The sequence below is a fragment of the Ornithodoros turicata genome, chromosome 3 (genome assembly GCF_037126465.1).
Source record: "Ornithodoros turicata isolate Travis chromosome 3, ASM3712646v1, whole genome shotgun sequence".
Taxonomy (NCBI): Eukaryota; Metazoa; Arthropoda; class Arachnida; order Ixodida; family Argasidae; genus Ornithodoros; species Ornithodoros turicata.
The window spans coordinates 54,073,009-54,092,040 of record NC_088203.1 but is presented as its reverse complement, the minus strand read 5'-3'; the positions used below and the strand labels follow the sequence as shown (position 1 = coordinate 54,092,040).

General features: G+C 46.7%; 2 protein-coding genes across 2 annotated transcripts in view; one reads left to right on the top strand and one right to left on the bottom strand.

The window, feature by feature from the left end:
* LOC135388476 (uncharacterized) overlaps positions 1 to 19,032 on the top strand; it is a 120,715-nt gene that overhangs the window by 76,118 nt on the left and 25,565 nt on the right. The gene's annotated exons all lie outside the window — the stretch shown is intronic.
* Positions 7,546 to 12,337, bottom strand: LOC135387091 (uncharacterized protein K02A2.6-like). The gene is made up of 2 exons (XM_064616480.1): positions 11,758 to 12,337; positions 7,546 to 9,359 (listed from the first exon to the last, which is right to left on the bottom strand). Exon 2 carries the CDS (start codon positions 9,069 to 9,071, stop codon positions 7,830 to 7,832), a length of 1,242 nt encoding a protein of 413 aa, XP_064472550.1. The 5' UTR covers positions 9,072 to 9,359; positions 11,758 to 12,337; the 3' UTR covers positions 7,546 to 7,829.

Below are 19,032 nucleotides of genomic sequence, written 5' to 3'. Positions count from 1 at the left end.
TAGACCACCGCACCGTGAACTTTTCGCTTGAAGCTGCGCCAGAAAGGAATTATTTGCGAATGCACCTACACTTTGGCGCCCGTGTTTTAAGTTCACTTTCGACGTAGTCACTTTCAACGCATTAATTAAAGCAATGAAATCAACAGACAGAATATTCTAGGCGTGAGGGAAGATGCCCTAGGTCGCTTAATATAATCGTAAAGTTCGCATCGTTTTGGGACCTAGTCAAGGGACGGCAAAATCGTTACGCTGCAAAGCAGATAACCTTCTAGAATTTCTACGAGGGGTGTTCAAGTCAAGCCGGGACTTTTCATTTTTCGCGAAAGTAAAATGAACTTACAGGCGAGAAATTAGTTAGGACTAGTTAGTTAGTTAGTTAGGCGAGTGATCTCCAGCTGCACTAATGCACTTCTCCCAGCGTTTCACGAGGGCTTGGATGCCAGCAGCGTAGACATGCTTACCGGCGCGTAGCAGCCATGATCGGACCGTATTCTTGACGTCGTCGTCGCAGCTGAAGTGGCGGCCCCTAAGGAACGCCTTCAGTGGCCCGAAGAGATGGAAATCGCTGGGGGCGAGGTCTGGACTGTAAGGGTGATGTGGCAGCAACTCCCAGACAAGTTCCGTGTCGTGAGATGCGCAGTATGCGGGCGTGCATTGTCCTGTAGGAGGAGGACTCCTTTGGTGATGAGGTCCGGTCGCTTTTGCTTCAGCGCCTTATGCACATCCCTGAGAACCTGGCAGTAATATGCACTATTGATGGTGGTACCACTGGACAGAAATTCAACATGAACAACGCCAGCCCCGAAAACCGTGTTTGTCCCAGAAAACCGTGGCCATGACCTTACCCGCAGACGGGGTGCTTCGGAACTTCTCGGGAGCTGCGAGCCGGATGCCTCCACTGTTTCGATGTGCGTTGACACTCAGGAGTGAAATGGTGCACCCACGTTTCATCGCACGTGATGATCCGATCAAGGGACAGCTGTCCTTCAGTGTCGAAACGGTGCCTTAGCTTTTGGGAGATTTCCAGTCTTCTCTGCCGGTCAAACACGGCGAGCTGCCTCGGAACCCAACGGGCACTAACCCTAGCTTGGCTAACATCTCTATAAACATATAATAAAGAAGAAGAAGAAGCTGGAGGTGTTAATGAATGATAGTGTTCAACGTTCCCACAGAAAGGTCTGTCTTTCGAGCCAGTTCGAGACATGTTATCCGACATGTTATGTCCTTGAGGATCAGGCGCTCCATAAGTTTTCTCCACATGTGATGTTCTCATGAACTCCGACACTGAGCTCTGAGCCGTCCCGGAACCGTTTGCACCACTCAAACGCTTTGCTGCGGCTAAGTGTATCCTGACCATACTGAGCCATTCATAGAAGTCTTCTGTGAATTTCAGATGACTTTGTGCCTTCATTCACGAGAAACTTCATAACAATTCGCTGTTCGATGTGCGCGCTCACCTCGTTGTTGCCGTCTTGTCCAGCACGTGTCTTTTGTTTTGTGCAAACTTTGGACCACCACGTGGTGAACGCGGAGGTCTGTGGCGTGTGGAAATGACGAAAAAGAAGTAACTCGAACCATGTGTACACTCAGGAGACAGAAAGTCCCGGTTTGACGGAATAGCCCTCGTAGAAGGACAATGAATTTCACTGAAACTCACCTGAAGCAATTTTCAAGCTGATACATTATATCCAATTATGTATTTCCAATGTACGATATTAAAGCATATTCCCTTTTGACTTGTCGTTTGCTCTCTTGCTACTTCCTTTCGCTGTCTTCCGAACGCTATTTTACACTGTTTTTCTTTCTCTTTTTCTTTTTAACAAGCATCTCAATGTCTGTTCTTCCTTCTGCGACTAACGCGGTGTAAAGCGTTGTTTTTACACGGCATGAGGGAACATGTTCGTTAGGCGGACATGTTCACTGCACACATGTGCATGATGCTATTGTGTCTCTTCACGTGTCAGTGAAATAGTTCACATAAAAATTACGTCATCCTCTCCTTCTATTGAACAAAGGACAGCCTCAACTAAGTCGAAATTCTTACCGATTTTAGAAAGACCCAAGTGCCTTCCGGGTCCATGCTCGCAGTAACAGCAGAATATGCGTTTATGATTTCCAGTTTCGTCTGTCTCAGAAATGTATTCTGGGCAGTCACATTCATCTCTTGTACAGCTCCCATGGCGAACACCGCGAAAGTCCGTACTTGAGAACGGCATGATGCCTGAAGAGCAGTTTCAGCGTTTAGTGACATGCAGAACGTGTTTAATATTGCCACGAATCATCATCGCGAAACTTCCAGGGCAGGCAAGGTAAAACGGTACATCTCATCCCGGCGCATGCTGAAGAAGCAAGAAGCTTCCAGGCACATCGCCTGCTCTCTGGCAAACGCACGTGTTGTTTCTAGACTTTTCGGCGCGACGCTTAAATGCTTGTGCGCTCCAAGCTGGCGCATTCATTCTTTGGACTCAGTTGTGTTCAGAGAGCTATCACTCTTGTGTTTTGCTACCAAGTAGTCTAATAAACCGTTCGCTGTTTATTCGACGACTCGCCGACCCATTTCGCTTCGTGACATGTCTGGTGGAGGTGCGGGGCATCACTTGTCCAACGACCTGGAAGACCAACTGCGACAAAGCAGAAGACAGCTTGGTCTGCCTGCTGAATTCGGTCCATTAGAACCCCCTAAACGCAAGAAGATGACTGCGGAGACCAGTACCCAAGTGGCGCAACCTGTTGCAACGCCCATAGCCCCTGCACGGTCGCCGAAGACATTCAGCGGGGAGTATTACGACGACGTGGACGATTGGGTTGGACCTTGTCGACGTGGACGACCAGAAGCTCGTCAACGTCTATTTCTCCCTGGAAGGCACCGCGAAGGCATGGTTCGAGAACCGGGAGACTTCGCTCACGTCCTGGGACGTCTTCAAAAGCAAACTCCGCGAGGCGTTCGCTTCTCAACAACGAGCCGAATGCGCTGAACATCTGCACCAGAGACAGATCCAGCTGCCAAACGAAAGCGTTACAGGCTTCGTCAAAGATGTGTTGCGGCTCTTCCGGCGAGCTGTCCCCAAAGCATCCGAGGAGAAGGTTCAGCGACTCATGAGGGGCGTAAAAGAAGAAATGTTTCGCGCCCTGTCCCGGGATCCACCCGCCACGACCGACGCTTTTCTGGACGAAGCCGTCCACATTGAGAGGACCCTGCTCTCTCGTGCTACCGTCGACCAACGACACCAGGGCTACGAGGCTTTCTCCACGACCGCTGGCCTCGACGTCGGATCGCTCAGACAGCTGATTCGAGAGGTGGTACGCGAAGAAGTACGAGCTCTCCTCTGTCCTGAGAAGGCTCAAGATCATTTGTCTTCGATCGGTGCGATCATCAAGGACGAGGTTCAGCAGACAATACAGACATCGTCAACCGCCAACCCCGACGCCGAAGTACCGAGACCAACCTACGCCGCCGCTCTGAGACAGGTGCCACCTACTCGTCCGTCGTACTACGGAAACCGTTGGACGCCTCCTCGGCCTGTCCAACCTACTCCGAGCGTCCCGCCACACTCTCGGCCGTTTCGCAAAATGGACGTTTGGCGGACTCCCGACTTCAGACCGCTCTGCTACCACTGCGGAGAGGCCAACCACGTCTATCGCCGTTCCAAAGAATGAATGCTCCAGCTTGGAGCGCACAAGCATTTAAGCGTCGCGCCGAAAAGTCTAGAAACAGCACGTGCGTTTGCCAGGGAGCAGGCGATGTGTCTGGAAGCTTCTTGCTTCTTCTTCAGCATGCGCCGGTATGAGATATACCGTTTCGTGTCTGCCCTCGAAGTTTCGCGCTGATGATTCGTGGCATTGCCCCCTCCGTAGACGTGGCATCGACTCGATGCCGTTTCTTCTCCTTTTTTTTTTTTTTGTCATGTTGTCTCCTTCCAGCCAGTCTTCACCGCTTCCTGCTGTAGTACGGTTTGAGTCGTACGACGTTGACTATTTCAGTCCTCGGTGTCGTCGAGAGGGAACGCTGCCCTCAGGTACCACTTCGTAATCCAGGTCTCCAATGCGTCGAAGTACTTTGTAGGGACCGAAGTACCGCTTCAGTAGCTTCTCGCTCAGGCCTCGTCGTCGAATCGGCGTCCAAACCCATACCAAGTCGCCTGGATTGAAACGTACGTCTCGTAGGCGCAAATTGTATCTTCTTTCATCGACGCGTTGTTGTTGAACAATGCGTAGTCTGGCCAGCTGGCGGGCTTCTTCTGCTCGCTGTGTGAAGTCCAGAGCGTTGTTTTACACATCATTGGGTTCGTGGGGCAGCATCGCGTCCAGCATAGTCGATGCGTCATGGCCGTGTGCAAGGCGGAACGGTGTGAATCCCGTTGTTTCCTGGACAGCCGTGTTATAGGCGAACGTGACGTAAAGCAGTATTTCGTCTTGTGCTCGACGTCGACGTACATCGAAATCATGTCGGCAAGGGTTTTGTTTAGGCGTTCGGTGAGCCCGTTCGTCTGCGGATGCCTGCGCCGTTGTCCTCCGGTGAGCGGTGTGGCTGAGTCGAAGGATTTCTTGTGTTAGCCTGCTTGTAAATGCTGTTCCCCTATCGGTGATTATGGCGATCGGAGCTCCGTGCCGTAGTACGATGTTCTCGATGAAGAACTTCGCCACTTCTGTTGCTGTGCCCTGCATGTCCACCAGATATGCCACGGATGAAAACAGACGAGCGAGACGGTGAATAATCGGCGAACACTTTATTCAGCTGCTTAGCTGGTTACCACACACAAGAGCGGCAGATGTCAAACAGAGCCACGCTAAAGAATGCTCCGACTGGGAGCTCACAAGCTTTTATACACAGCGGTGAACATTGTAAAAAAAAAACACGCGTCGGTGGAGAGGAGGAAATACCGAAGCTTCTGGAAGGCCGCCGGCCCGTCCTTGAGATTGATGCGAGCGAAAGAGCAGATGCTTCTGGAAGGATCGCTTGCCAATCAGCGCGGCGTGTCGTGGATCTCAGCCCGTCGATCGACGCCTCGCCGTCCGTTGTTACTATTCCGTGTGGTCGCTTCAAAGATGATACGTGGCAATATAGAAACAGTTTACCTTTGACACATCAGCGCGCCTCCGTCAGCAGAGTTCGGGCTGGTGACAACCGAAAACCTCCGATATGAAGAAGCTTATACGATGGTAAAACTCCTAAATTTTCAGTGTCAAAAAATGGCGTCCAAGACCTGCCGGCAGTTGCATGTCGAGGGGCGAATGATGAAGAATGTGGCATGTCATTCCCCCATATAACGCTGGGACGATCGCGTTTAGCCTCATTAGAAATCGTGTATTAAAAACAGGAATGCAAGAAAATGTTCAATTGCAAAACGTTCCATTGCACGCTTGCGGACATGGAAATAATTTATGAGTGCAGAACAGGGTTGCGCACTGAGATCACACTGGAGATCACTGAAATCACTCAATCACTAAGTCACTGAAATCACACTAGGTCGTGTTGAAGGCAATGCTCTCAGCTTGTTGATGAATGCTGACAATAACGCCGCCAAGCACTTAAATTCCGTTATCGCGAAGTTTGTTAAGGGAAAGCGGATCAACGTCTGTCAGCGGCGATCTTGCTAAACACGCGTATTTGCCGCAGCCGTATCAGTGATCTCACGTGAAAGTTTGCATCATCGTGTGCACAAGGAGGTGTGTCAAACAAAGCCAGGGAAGTACACTTCGAGCGTTCAACACCGTTGTGATGCACGCGAAGAGGCAAGGGCGAAGCGCCGTTTCAACATCAAAGCCAAGAAGGCCAGCCTTCCAGCCCTGCGTAAGAAGCCCGAGCGCCGAAATGCTGACTATGGGGAACAAGCGCAAAGAACAGACATGGAGCCAACGTCCATCGCAACGGGTCGCATAAATAAAAAAAATAGCTTGAAAATAGGAGGAGCATGCCGCATTGCAGCAAGACACCATACAGCCGTCGCTGAGCCTCCGGTGGAAACAAGAAAGGAGAAAGCGGCTTACGGCGTCTCTCTTTTTTTTTTTTTTTTTTTGCAGAGTATGCAGGATGCGCCCATCTACAAGTCGTGTGAGTGCAGTTAAGGACATCTTGTACCGTGACATTGATACCGCTTCAGTGAGGCACGGGAGGAGGTATGAGCCCGTTGCGATTGCGGAGTTGGAAAAGCACGAGGGAGTAAAAGTCAGTCGGTGCGGTCTTTTCGTTGACAAGGTCTGTAGCTTTCTGGCAGCCAGCCCCGACGGCCTGATTGCGGACGACGGCCTTGTCGAAGTGAAATGTCCATCGTCGGCATACGACATGACTCTTGTTGAGGCTGTTCACTCCAAGAAGATTGTGTACTGCACTGAGGTGGAAAGCAAGTTGAAACTGAAGCGGACGCACCCGTACTGGTACCAAGTCCTGGGCCAGCTCCATGTGACAGGTCGGCAGTACTGCCTCTTCGTAGTCTGGACAGGTGCCAGCAAGATCTCAGTGGAGAGGATTGACAGGGACGACGCCTTTTGTAACGACAACATGGTTGTCCACCTTCAGGGTTTTAATGACGACTACCTCCTGCCAGAGCTTGTTGATCCCCACCATTCCCGCAGTATGCCAATCAGAAATCCAGACTACAGAGCAAAATACAGTAGGCATCCCGAGTATGTTGCACAGCACATATGCATTTTGTACAGCATCGTATTCTGGAATTCTGTGTCGACACCTTCGCTTCATGTGCACCTTCGTGGGCGCTCGCATCACCCGTCGTGTGTGCTCCTGTATCCTGAGCAGAAAACTGCTAAGAAATTACTAAAGATTGCGTTGTGATGATACTCCCTCTTGACGTCACTGACGCCAAGAATAGACGATTTTAAAAAGATGCGCGCGCCAACAAGCGCGTAGTGCAAAGCAGCATGGGAACTTTGAGGGACACTGTGCTGTCGTCTGCTTCGGTTTATCATGCTGCTGCTGCGCACACCGGAAACGTTGTTGTTCCCCTATGTCCGCCTCTGGCCGTCTCAATGCCTTACGGCGCTCTAAGGTCCCATGAGCCCTTGCGTGCCACAGGTGGCGCTTGCTTTTCTAAAAAGGTCTATTGCGACCGTGTCGCTATGCACAGGCTGGTGGCTGATGAACCAACCATTGCTGAACCAACTGAACATTGTTTCTACTCCCTCTCTCCCGCGGTACCGAGGACTGAGGGACACGATTATACCGAGGCTGAACTTTCATACAAATTCAAATGTGCAATTGTTCGTTCAATTTCACGTCGCTTTCACAGCAGCGAAGTGGGTATTTCAGATATGACTGAATATTTTGGGCTTTAGTTACATGTCAGTATTTTGGGCTTTAGTTAAATGTCAATATTGTTGGTTTTAGTTATGCCTGTCTGTCACTAATGCATCTGTCCAGTAGCTTCAAGGCGCTCGGAAACCATCACCCATTGTTGTACACTTGCGGACATGAAAGTCGTTTCTGAACGCAGAAAAGGATTGCGCAGTGTTGTGTATGTCCATAGTCACACGGAACACTTGGAACATCCAACAAGAGGTTCTTTAATTTCGGCACATCATGGCCCGACAGCTCGGAGCCACGTAGCAAGTACAAAAGACTCAGAACCACCTACAGCGCGATCTTATACACAGTTAGGCGGCGCTGCTTATCAAGGTCAGACATGTAGGCACGTGGAACAGAATCACAACACGCGCGATAAGATTAACCGCTTATACACATCATTCCTCCCTTCTTAATGTTAAGTTAATGTTAAGTAGTTTATCTTCAATTATAACATCTTACTTCGAAGTTTAAAAATAGTAGTGATGCCACACTATACACTTTTATGACAAAAAACGATAATCGAGATACTTTAACTTGAGCGATAAAAGTCTGGCGGTTTCCGCATTCTCTGCGGGTATCTTCTTTCACCGTTTGAAACTGAATGGGCTCCTTGGCACCCTTCTCCCGATGAAGATGGCTGCGTTGCGTCGACGACAGAAGTGTTGCTGCGATCACCCGGAGCAGTTAAAGGTGAATCCCACCACAATTCTTCGGAGGACGTAGTTCCAGGTGGAACGCCCTGCTCCGCATCCAGAAGTTGATCCTGGTGCCTTCTCCACAGAAGTGTGCCCCTGGAAGTAGCAACTCGTACAACAAAAGACACTGGGCCTGTCTGCTTCACAATAACACCAGATAACCACTTCGGAAGCCCGCGATAATTTCGCGCACGCACCCTTTGTCCTTCACAAAAGTTACGCACCACTGAACGTCGGTGGAGACTTCCCTTGAATTGTTTGTGACGTACTTCAGACAATACTGACGGTTTCACCAAGTCCAAACGTGTCCTAATTCGTCTCCCCATCATTAATGTTGCTGGGCATTCCCGTGTCGTAGCGTGTGGAGTCGTACGATATGCAAGTAGGAAATTGTAGAGCCTCAGGTGAAGAGGACCTACCGGATTCTTCTTCAAACTTTGCTTGAGCGACTGTATAAATCTTTCCACAAGACCGTTCGTAGACGGATGATACGGAGCCGATGTTATGTGTCGAACTCCGTTGTTGCGCAGAAAGGACTTAAACTCTTCAGACCGAAATTGCGGACCGTTGTCTGAAACAATAGTCTCAGGAATGCCGTACCTGCTGAAACAGTCCCGTAGCTTTTCCACTGTTGCTGACGTCGCTGTTGACGACATGGGCCAAACCTCTGGCCATTTCGAATGTGCGTCCATTACAACAAGAAAGTTGTGGTGCTGGAAAGGTCCCGCAAAGTCTACGTGGATCCGTTCCCATGGTTGGGTTGGCCACTCCCATGGATGTACAGGGGCTGCAGCAGGCTCGCTACGGTGACGTTGGCAGTCGTCGCAATTCCGTACTCTTGTCTCAATATCCGTATCTATATGCGGCCACCAGATGAAGCTACGTGCCAGTTCTTTCATTCTGATTACTCCAGGGTGACTGCTGTGTAGTTCATCTAGTATTCTGTTCCTCAGCTTCAGCGGTATTACCACTCGAAGACCCCACATGAGGCACCGTTGCTGTACGGACAATTCATTCCGGCGTTGAAAGAAGGGCTTCAGGCTTGGATCCTTAATTTCAGCTGCCCAGCCAATCATGGTGTGCTCCAGTACTCGGGAAAGGAGAGGATCTTTCGTCGTTTCTCTTGCGATGTCCTTGCTGGTAACTGGTAAAGTGTCGAGCCAAAGCGTGAAAAACGAATCCACTTCATCCCGGAAGTTTTGTCGCGTTGTCTGGAGTGGAAGTCTGGAAAAGTAGTCAGGCGCACTGTTTTCTTCCGAAGAACAATGTTTGATGATGTAGTCGTACGCAGAAAGCGAGATTGCCCATCTTTGAATCCTCGCTGCGGCGATCGTCGGTATCCCCTTCTTCGAGCCGAAGATACACTGCAAAGGCTTGTGATCAGTTACAAGCACAAACTTCCTTCCGTAAAGATAAAAATGAAATTTCTTAACACCAAACACAAGCGCGAGCGCCTCTTTTTCTAGTCTAGTCTTTGTCAGAGTCTGACAAAGTTCTAGAAGCGTAAGCTACTGGTCGTGTTGAACCGTCGTCATACACGTGAGAAAGTACCGCACCTAGTCCATACGGAGATGCGTCGCAGCTCAGTTGAACGGGTTTGTCGGGGTCGTAATGCGCAAGCACTGCTGATGACGCGAGCAAGTCTTTCACTTGTGAGTACGCACGCTGGCACTCCACGTCCCACAGCCAAGTCACTTTTTCTTGTAGTCGGTACAGAGGATGCAACACCGTCGATAACCGAGGTAGAAATTTCCCGTAATAGTTTATCAATCCGATAACCGACTTCAACTGCTTCTTATCTGTTGGATGCGGTGCCAACAACAATGCTTTAACCTTATCTGCTGATGGTCGGATGCTTGTAGAATCAATTTCGTGTCCTAGATATTCCAAGGACTCCTTGAAGAATTCGCACTTTTCTGGGCGAACACGTACGCCCCGTTGTACTAGGACTTTTAAAACAGCTTCCAGGTTCTCTAGGTGCTCTTGTTCCGAATTGCCAGTGATAAGAATATCATCCAGATAACACGTCACCCCGCGTAACCCCTTGAGCATTGTGTCCATTACTTTTTGAAAAAGCGCGGGTGCTGTAGTGATGCCGAACGGCAACCTGTTTACTCGGTACAGTCCAAGAGTAGTGTTAATTGTTAGGCAGTCTCGGGAATCTTCATCAACCTCTATCTGTTGATACGCGCGACTGAGGTCAATCCGAGAGAACTTGACGCCCCCTGCCAGGTCCGCCAAAAGGTCGTCTATTCGCGGAAGCGGGTACTGCACGCTTTCAAGTAGTGGGTTGATGGTCACTTTGTAGTCCCCGCATAGCCTCACTTGGCCGTTGCTCTTTACGACAGGAACCACTGGGGTAGCGAAATCCGATGTCATAACCGGGCTAATGATTCCCATTTCTTCCATAGCCTTCAGCTCTTTTTCTACTTTAGGGCGCAAGGCAAATGGTACTGGTCGTGCTTTGAGGAATTTTGGTTTTTCTCCTTGTTTGAGACGCAGCTGCACCTTTTCTCCTTTTATGCATCCCAGTTCATTGTTGAAGAGCTGTGAATACTTCGAAAACAGTCTTTTTGCGGCTTCTGTACACGACGCCTTGCTGCTTTCTACGGCGTTAAGCTTGTGGAGCACGCTCCAGTCCAGTCTGATATGGCGCAGCCAATCACGGCCGATCAGCGATGGCCCGGACTTGTCCAAGACATGCAGTGGTAGCGAGTAATGTTTGCTTTTGTAGTCTACGTTGACCACAACAACCCCTAAAGGCTTTATGGCCTCTTCCGTGTAGGTACGGAGAACAACATCGATATGCTCTAATGTCTTGTGTTGGAGCAGTTCCTTGTAAACATTTTCCGAAACTACGGAAACAGCTGCCCCCGTGTCCAGCTCCATCTTAAGAAGTTGCCCTTCTACTGTCATGTCGAAGCAAATGGGAGATGCCGTACCCTTTAGGGCACGCAAGTGCGAAAATGAATCTTCGTGGTTTTCTGAACTCAAGTTGCGAATGGGCTTGACAGACTTCGCCTTGGGAAAACGCAATTCTTTCACTTTTGACATGCATGCTGCTTGAATATGTCCCCTTTTCCCGCACTTGAAGCATGCGAAGTTGCGATATCGGCAATCTTTACTTTCATGGCCTTCACCTCCGCAGCGATAACAACCCCTACACTGTTTGTTTCGACGGAAAGTTTTTTCCTTCGCTCCGAAGTCGCTGAATCTGTTGGTTAGCACTCATATCACTGTGACAGACTGTTGCATTCTTGCTCGCTTGTTCCAATGAGAGTGCTTTTTCCAGTGCACGCTTCAAGGTTAATGACTCATCTTCAGCGAACAAGCATTTCTGAATATCAATGCGCGACAACCCTGTCACGAAGCGGTCCCTCATCACCTCTTCCAAAGTTGCGCCGAATTTACAGGTTTGCGCGAGGTGCTTCAACGCAGCGGCGAACTCAGATATTGTTTCGCCTTCTTTTTGTTTTCTAACATGGAACTTTGCTCGCTCAGCAATTACTGATGGTTGTGGTGACAAATGCGTTCGTAGGGCTGACTTTAACTCATCCAAAGTTTTTGAAGTTGGTTCCGATGGAGACACTAAATCTTGCAGTAGTCTATACGTTTTTGGTCCAATCAACGTGATGAATGCATCGACTTCTAATTCCGGGGAAATTTTGTTGACTTTCAAATAACTTGTGATGCGTTGTTCGTAAGTCTTCCAATCGGAAACGGACTCCTCGAAAGGTTCAATGTTGCCAAGGGCTGACATACCTGTAGCCATACTGCTGCTTGTCGGAACTGGCTCCGGCTGCTGCTGAACCAAACCCTTGCTGTCACTAGTGTTCATGAAGAATATCCTTTGCAGACCAAACGTTCATGATGCCAGATGTACCGCTCCACCAGCTCGTCGCCATATATGTTGTGTATGTCCATAGTCACACGGAACACTTGGAACATCCAACAAGAGGTTCTTTAATTTCGGCACATCATGGCCCGACAGCTCGGAGCCACGTAGCAAGTACAAAAGACTCAGAACCACCTACAGCGCGATCTTATACACAGTTAGGCGGCGCTGCTTATCAAGGTCAGACATGTAGGCACGTGGAACAGAATCACAACACGCGCGATAAGATTAACCGCTTATACACATCACGCAGTGAACTAAAACTGCAGTGCAAAATGTACAGACTAAAGAGTGTGGCTGACACTGAGCGTCCACCAAGCATCGGACAAGATCATATGGACCTAAACACCGCTGTAGTTTTGGGAGTCCTCTCTAGCGGAGCGCGATATTGAGCCCATGCTCAGTTCTGTGCTGCGCTGAACATGCCGCGTATAATGACCGGAACATTCGCGAAATATGACAGGGAACACAAGGATCAGGAGCTGTTAATTAACAATACATTCTAAAAGTTCAATAAGAACTTTTTGCCAGAACTTAATTCAGGCGGCAACAGGTTCCAATGACATACACCACGACACAAAACGACAGCCTGCCGTAATTTGTACTGATCCTTGGTAGATTTAACGTTCAACCTGCTCCTGCCCTAGTACGCGAGGTTGAATTCAAATTGAAAACATTTATCTTAGGCAAAGTTAGTTTTAAAATACGATAAGTGAAACCTAGAACACCATATGTTATGATGTCCTGGACACTGAGAATATGAGTCTCACGATATGAGACATGGGATAAATAAGGCAAACCAAAGAAAATCCTGATGGCACGGTTTTGTAAGACTTCCAGGACACATAAGTGGGTATTACAGACCCTTGTGTAGGATACCCCAAACAGAAGAGCAATATGAAAAATGAGAATGTATGAAAGCGTAATATAAATTAAGTAATATGGATGCAGGAAAATACTTAAGTGGTTTCACAAGGACACTAATGCCATATGAAACCCTTCGAGCAATATAGGAAGAGAGTTGACTCGGGACAGAAGCCGCCGATATTTCGAACGGACAGTCTCTGTTCAAAATATCGGCGGCTTCTGTCCTGAGGCAACTCCCTTCCTACATTTCTACCGGTTCGCTGGATTTCTACCCATCTACCTTCAAGCAATATGTTTGATGTGCGAAGTTTTCATCAATTACAACACCAATTGCTTGTAACATCAATTTGGTTTCGTGACAAAACTGCAAAGAACCTAATCGCGATAGTGATGTGGGTGGAACTATATTTCGATTGAGAGAATGAAATTTCATAGTCACTTTTTTCCTGGCATTTAACTAATTTATTGCAACGGCACCAATAGACTAATTTCTTAATATCAACTTGCATTTTTACCGATACGCAATAAATATCCTTGCCAGTTAATAGTAGGGTCGTGTCGTCAGCATACAAGTAAACATCTGAATAGGCTATGTGCGCATAAAGATCGTTGATGAAAAGTGAAAATAATAACGGACCCAAAATAGACCCTCGGGGCGCACCCATATTACAAATAATGAGAAGAGATCCTGATATCTAACAACTTGAGATCGATCCTTAAGGTAACTTTTAATTAAGTTAAACGCAGGGCAACAATACCGCAACTAAATTTTTTAGGAGAGTTTCGGAGAGTTTAGGAGAGTTATACAGTTAAATGTATTGGAGAAGCCAACGAACAAGAACAGAGCGATGCCTCCTTGGTCAACGATCTCCGTAGAATAACCACTCCGGAAACCGAACTGGCCGGGGCACAGCTTGTCGATGTAGCTCATTAAACGCCTGTGTAATATTTCAGTTATTTTACTGAAGACTTATTAATAGCTGAAGAATCGCCCTTTTTGTATATCGGCACAATGATAGCACGCTTAAGTGATCTGGCAAATTCACGACAATTCAATGCAAGATTTGCGATACGGTGGAGTCACATCCATAAACAAGTTTAAGCCTCGAAGCAGGTATTCCATCGTAACCAGAGGATGTGCAACGAAAGGATACGATAGTGGCTACTTCAGATGGAGAAGTGGGTTGCAGACTGCGGGAGACGAGACTGCAACGAAGGATGAGGAATGTCGTCGGAATAGTTATCAATTGGCACATTGCTAAAGAAATCACTAAAAGCACCAGCAATATCAGAAGAAAAAAAAAGGGGGGGCATTGTAGGTGATGTTATGAACGCGTCGGTTAACGATGTCCCTGTTGAAAAATTTGTTCACAACTCTCCATTTATTCTTTACACTTGCGCAGGACGACAATTGTGCTTCATAGTAACGATATTTAGTATTTCGTGTCTTCGACAAGTGCTTAGAATAAAACCGATATCTTTGTACAAGCGCAACACTAAACGGCTGTCTGTTTAGTTTCTTCCCAAGATTATGTTTCTTTTTAATGCATTTCAAAATGTTAAGGAGAAACAGGGCTGACGTGTTTGTTTCGTGAAATGGATATTACAGAGCTTGAACCACAATTTTCCGCACTCGACCGATCACTATCCTCCTATTCCAAATCATGTCGTGGCAAAACTGCAAAGGACGACGAATCGTTATGATATAATTAATTTAGCCTCCCACTCATGGCTTGTTCTCAAGGGACTTGTCCTGAACTGGCCTTTACTTCAGAAGTCCCTTATAGCGGTCGCCTAGGTTTCCTAGACATAGCCTTCATCCTTAGTCCTACTTTGTGCTGGCAGTATGACCGTACTGATCCGAAACTGCTAGTGTTAAGGTGTTGTCATCCCAAAGGCGTAAACTCACGTATAATCAATTTCGTCCGCACACAATGACACAACAGCCGCCTCAATGAAGCTGGCTTCCAGTCGGATGCAATATACAGAGTTTCCCAGAAAACGTGTCATTGAATTATAAAAAACTACGCCACCTAGAATCATGCCGTCAACAGCATTTGTTCTTATGAGGTTTTTGCTACCTCCTAATGTGAATGTCATGTACTCAAGTCAAGTCATGTCAAGTTTAATTATGTAAATATTTGCGAACTGAACTCTGAAATTTGCCAAGTAAAGGTTACTTTTTTACCCCACCAATATGAGCAGCGTGCCGAATTCACTCAAATTCATGATAATTTAGTGATATTAACGAGCTATCCCATCGAAAAAAATAGCCGAATATCATGCTTTTCGGAGCTCCGGACCATAGCGCGCGATTACTTTTTGAGCGCAATCGCTCTTAGTGCGACAAAAGGAGGTTCCGAAGCCAGCCCACAGAGTGCTAGTAGAAAAAGTAACAGTTCCTAAAATTGGGAGAGGGAAAGCATTATCCCAGCGAAAGTCGGAAGTGATAAGCCGTGCATGTTTTATCTCTTTGTGCGATGTCGGAGAGGGCTGGGTTTCCAACCTCCTTTCATCGGACTGACAAAGATTGCGCTGAAAAATTCATCGTGCGCTATTCTGTGCGACCTCCGTAGAGCATGATGTTCGGCTATTTTTTCCGATGGGATAGCTTCTGAATGTCCCTGTCAATTATCATTAATTTGACTAAATTGGACACGCTCTTCACATTGGTGGGGTAAAAAAGTGACCTTTGCTAGGCAAATTTCCGACTCTCAAAAATTTACATAATTAAACTTGCGTTACACGACATTCACACGAGGAGGTGGTAAAAACCCAGTAAGAACAAATGCCGTTGACCGCATGACTCTAGGTGTAGTTTTTCTATTACAATTCAATGACACGTTTTCTGGGACACCCTGTATACACACCTGAAACAAGCTGTCCACCTTCACGCAATGAAACTGGTCAAAGTCAACTGTGCAGCACATCCGTAGACTGCAAAAAGTCGTGCGTGTACCGTATACCATTTCGGTCTGGGGATTCCTACATTGGCCTGAGTTGCTATAACGATAGGCTTCGGAAGCACGCAAATAATGCCAAAACAAATCGAGTACTTCTGGAGGCCTGTTCGGGCTGCACGGCAGACCTTTTTGTAACCAACTGTTAATCTCCTGCAATGACAAAACTGTCCCGCACTCTACTACAATCCTCCATAAATAATAAGTATTAAAACAATAAGCAGTAAAATCATTTATCTTAATGATTCTTTCGCGAGTGTGATAGAATATGTTAACCATGGCGAACAGAAGTGGGCGTCGATAACATTCTTCGCCTCTAAAAAAAGAAGAATGTCGCTGCGCATGTTTTTAAGTGATGCGCCCGACCAATGGCACTCTCACACAAATCTTCTAATTTTGAAAAATTTTCATACAAAAATAGTGAGCACAAACACACGCGTATCCATCAGCCCATATAAACGTGGGGAGCTTACCAAAAGGAGACTTTCCTGGTCTGTGGTCACTTGTTCTGCGAGGGCATTTTTGTGAAGAATTCCGCTACACACAGTGCTGTCAGCATTAGCGCCCTCGTAAGAAAGGGCACAATTAAGTTGATTCAAGAATACATTATGAAGTGATACACATATCACAAAATTGTGAAAACTACACCAAACTTGGATGTATGAACTGAAATGGATTACAATCACAGCCACAGACCTTTTGCGAGCTCCTACATTTAGAGGGTGATATAGTCAAAACTCATTGTATCACTAGCAACACAATGTCCTTTTGGCGTTGCCGGCTTCATCAACGCCCATAAACACTGCACATGCCACGGTGAATGCCGTGATTGTCTTTGTTTGTCACCGGCATGGCGTGGACGCCTGAAGCAGACATGTGGCGATGTCTTTCTTATCAACGCTTAACGAGTAATGCTCACCTGATAGCTGTGAGCGCGGTGCTGTAATTGCTAAAACCAGAGTTCAAGGTAACTCGTTACAAGTAACTCGTTACTGTAACTAAGTTCCTTTTTTGGTAACTTGTAACTTAACTCGGTACTTTTGCGACGTGGTAACTTCCAGAGGAACTCGCTTTTTTTCAAGTAACTTTGCCAAAGTAACTTAGGTTAAGTTCCAAGTTACTTTTAACTCGCTTTTCACTCACGAACAAATATTTTCTTGCTTTCTCTCCGGTTCCTTCATGACATTTTTTTCACCATAAAACGTGATCTTCAATCAATGACGGTATTTTATTCAGGAAGTAAGAACCGCTGCCATTGAAATGAAGCTGAACCATTGTGCGCCCAAAGGGGTAAGGTGCTAATCGTTCGTATAGACGTATAGACCAAAGAAACGTCATCATGACATTGATAGACTGAAACCGAAACAAATCGGAAGGAGGACTGGGTTCCACGAACGGGCACTTGTGCGCTGTCTCCCATTGAAAGCAATTGAAAGAAAAGTAGGACCAAGGGTCGCGTCCCGTTAAGGGACCATGTCGTAACCCCCTCAAGACCGTGGCTTTCGGGCGCGACCTTGTTCACCTCTAGCTTCGAGCGTAGTTCAATTCTACCAAATTTTGGCGCTGTCGAACCCTATCACGTCATTTGTTTACAAACAGGGAGAGGTCTATTCTTGGACAACGATCTAAGAAGCGTGTTGTACTCCTCCGCGGGCAACTCAAGGTCTAACTCAACTGCTCACGCGCGGTGCACCTGCGTAATGCTATTTTGTGAGGTAACTCGTTATTTTTTTTTAAGTAACTCAGTAACTGCGAGTTACATTTCATGCTGAAGAACTTCGTTATTAACTTAGTTACATTTTGCACACGGTAACTTGTAACGAGTTCTTTTTGACGGGCAACTTCTCAATCTATGGCTGGAACAGAGGATAAACTGCTAGGTAAAATCTCTTTTGTCAATTCATGCGCGAAACAGGCAACTTACCGACAATTTTTCAAATACTGTTCATGAAGATGCGCACCACACGGCTTCACATAACGACAAATGCGTGCCTTGACAAGAAGACGAAGGGGGAAAGGGTGGTGTGGATCACGTGCGACACGAGCTTCCGTTGTAGAGGTGTAGCACGCCGGCAACACTGAGCCCCTGACCAAGCCGTCCCTTTGATTTTGAAGTTAGTTACCTGCGTATAATTTATAAACTGGGTGTCACCTTAAGGAAATTGATATGTCACTTTTGAATTACTGGTCACGTTAAAAGGGACGACAGTGAGAGTGTATGTCTGGGCTCACTTACAATGCAGAAGCTGGAATACGATATATACAGGGTGTCCCAGATAAGTATATACAGATTTTTAAAAAAAAATATGGCTATCACTTTTTCCGATATGAAATCAATTGCAATATAGCATATGCTGAAGGGCACTCCCTAGGAGGGCATTAGCAGACTCCTAAGACAATGTCTTAATTAACTTTCAATAATGAACTTTTTAATTACTTTTTTTAGATGTTGTTCCAATGAGAGTATCTGATCTCTTCGGTCACTAGATACCAAAGCCGTTTTCAGAACAAAAATCCGTTCCATAGATCGTTCGCAAAAAGTTCGTGAAGGAACACAATTTTTTCCTTTATTTTGTTCATTCCGCATCTTCGAAGAAGCGGCTTTCAGTGTGAGAGAGTGAAAGAGCACAGTGCCGCCTCATGTGTCGAAGATTAGCTTTAACTTGTAGAAACAAAACGAACACAAATCCATCGGGTGACTCTATCGCAACTGCCCTTATCTTGGGCTGCATTTTCTGTTTCCTTTAATCTTTTTCCAGGACGCAAGAGGCGATAGTGTGCTCTTTCATCCTCTCGTATTGGGGGCGAAGGAAAGACGCTTCTCTAGAGATGCGCGATGAATAAAATAAAGAAAAAAACTGTGTTCCTTCACGAATTTTTTGCGGACGATCATATCGAACGGATTTTTGTTCTGAAAACGGCTTTGGTATCTGGTGACCGAAGAGATCAGATATTCTCATTAGAGCAACTTCGTAGCTTTTATAATTAAAAAGTTGATTATTGAAAGTTAATTAAGACATTGCTGCTAAGACAATAAGAGTCTGCTAATGCCCTCCTAGGGAGTGCCCTTCAGCATATGCTATATTGCAATTGATTTCATCTCGGAAAAAGTGATAGATATATTTTTAAAAAAACTGTATACACTTAGCTGGGGCACCCTGTATGTATGGTCCATTTTATGCGTACATAGATAGGCCTACTGTGAACATTTAGGCAAAACCCTTCTTTCGAGCTTTGTTCTTCGCAAGTTGGTTAATCAATGCGTCAGAGTCTAGATATATGATAATCCTGTTTTCGGTTGACTATACAAACTGA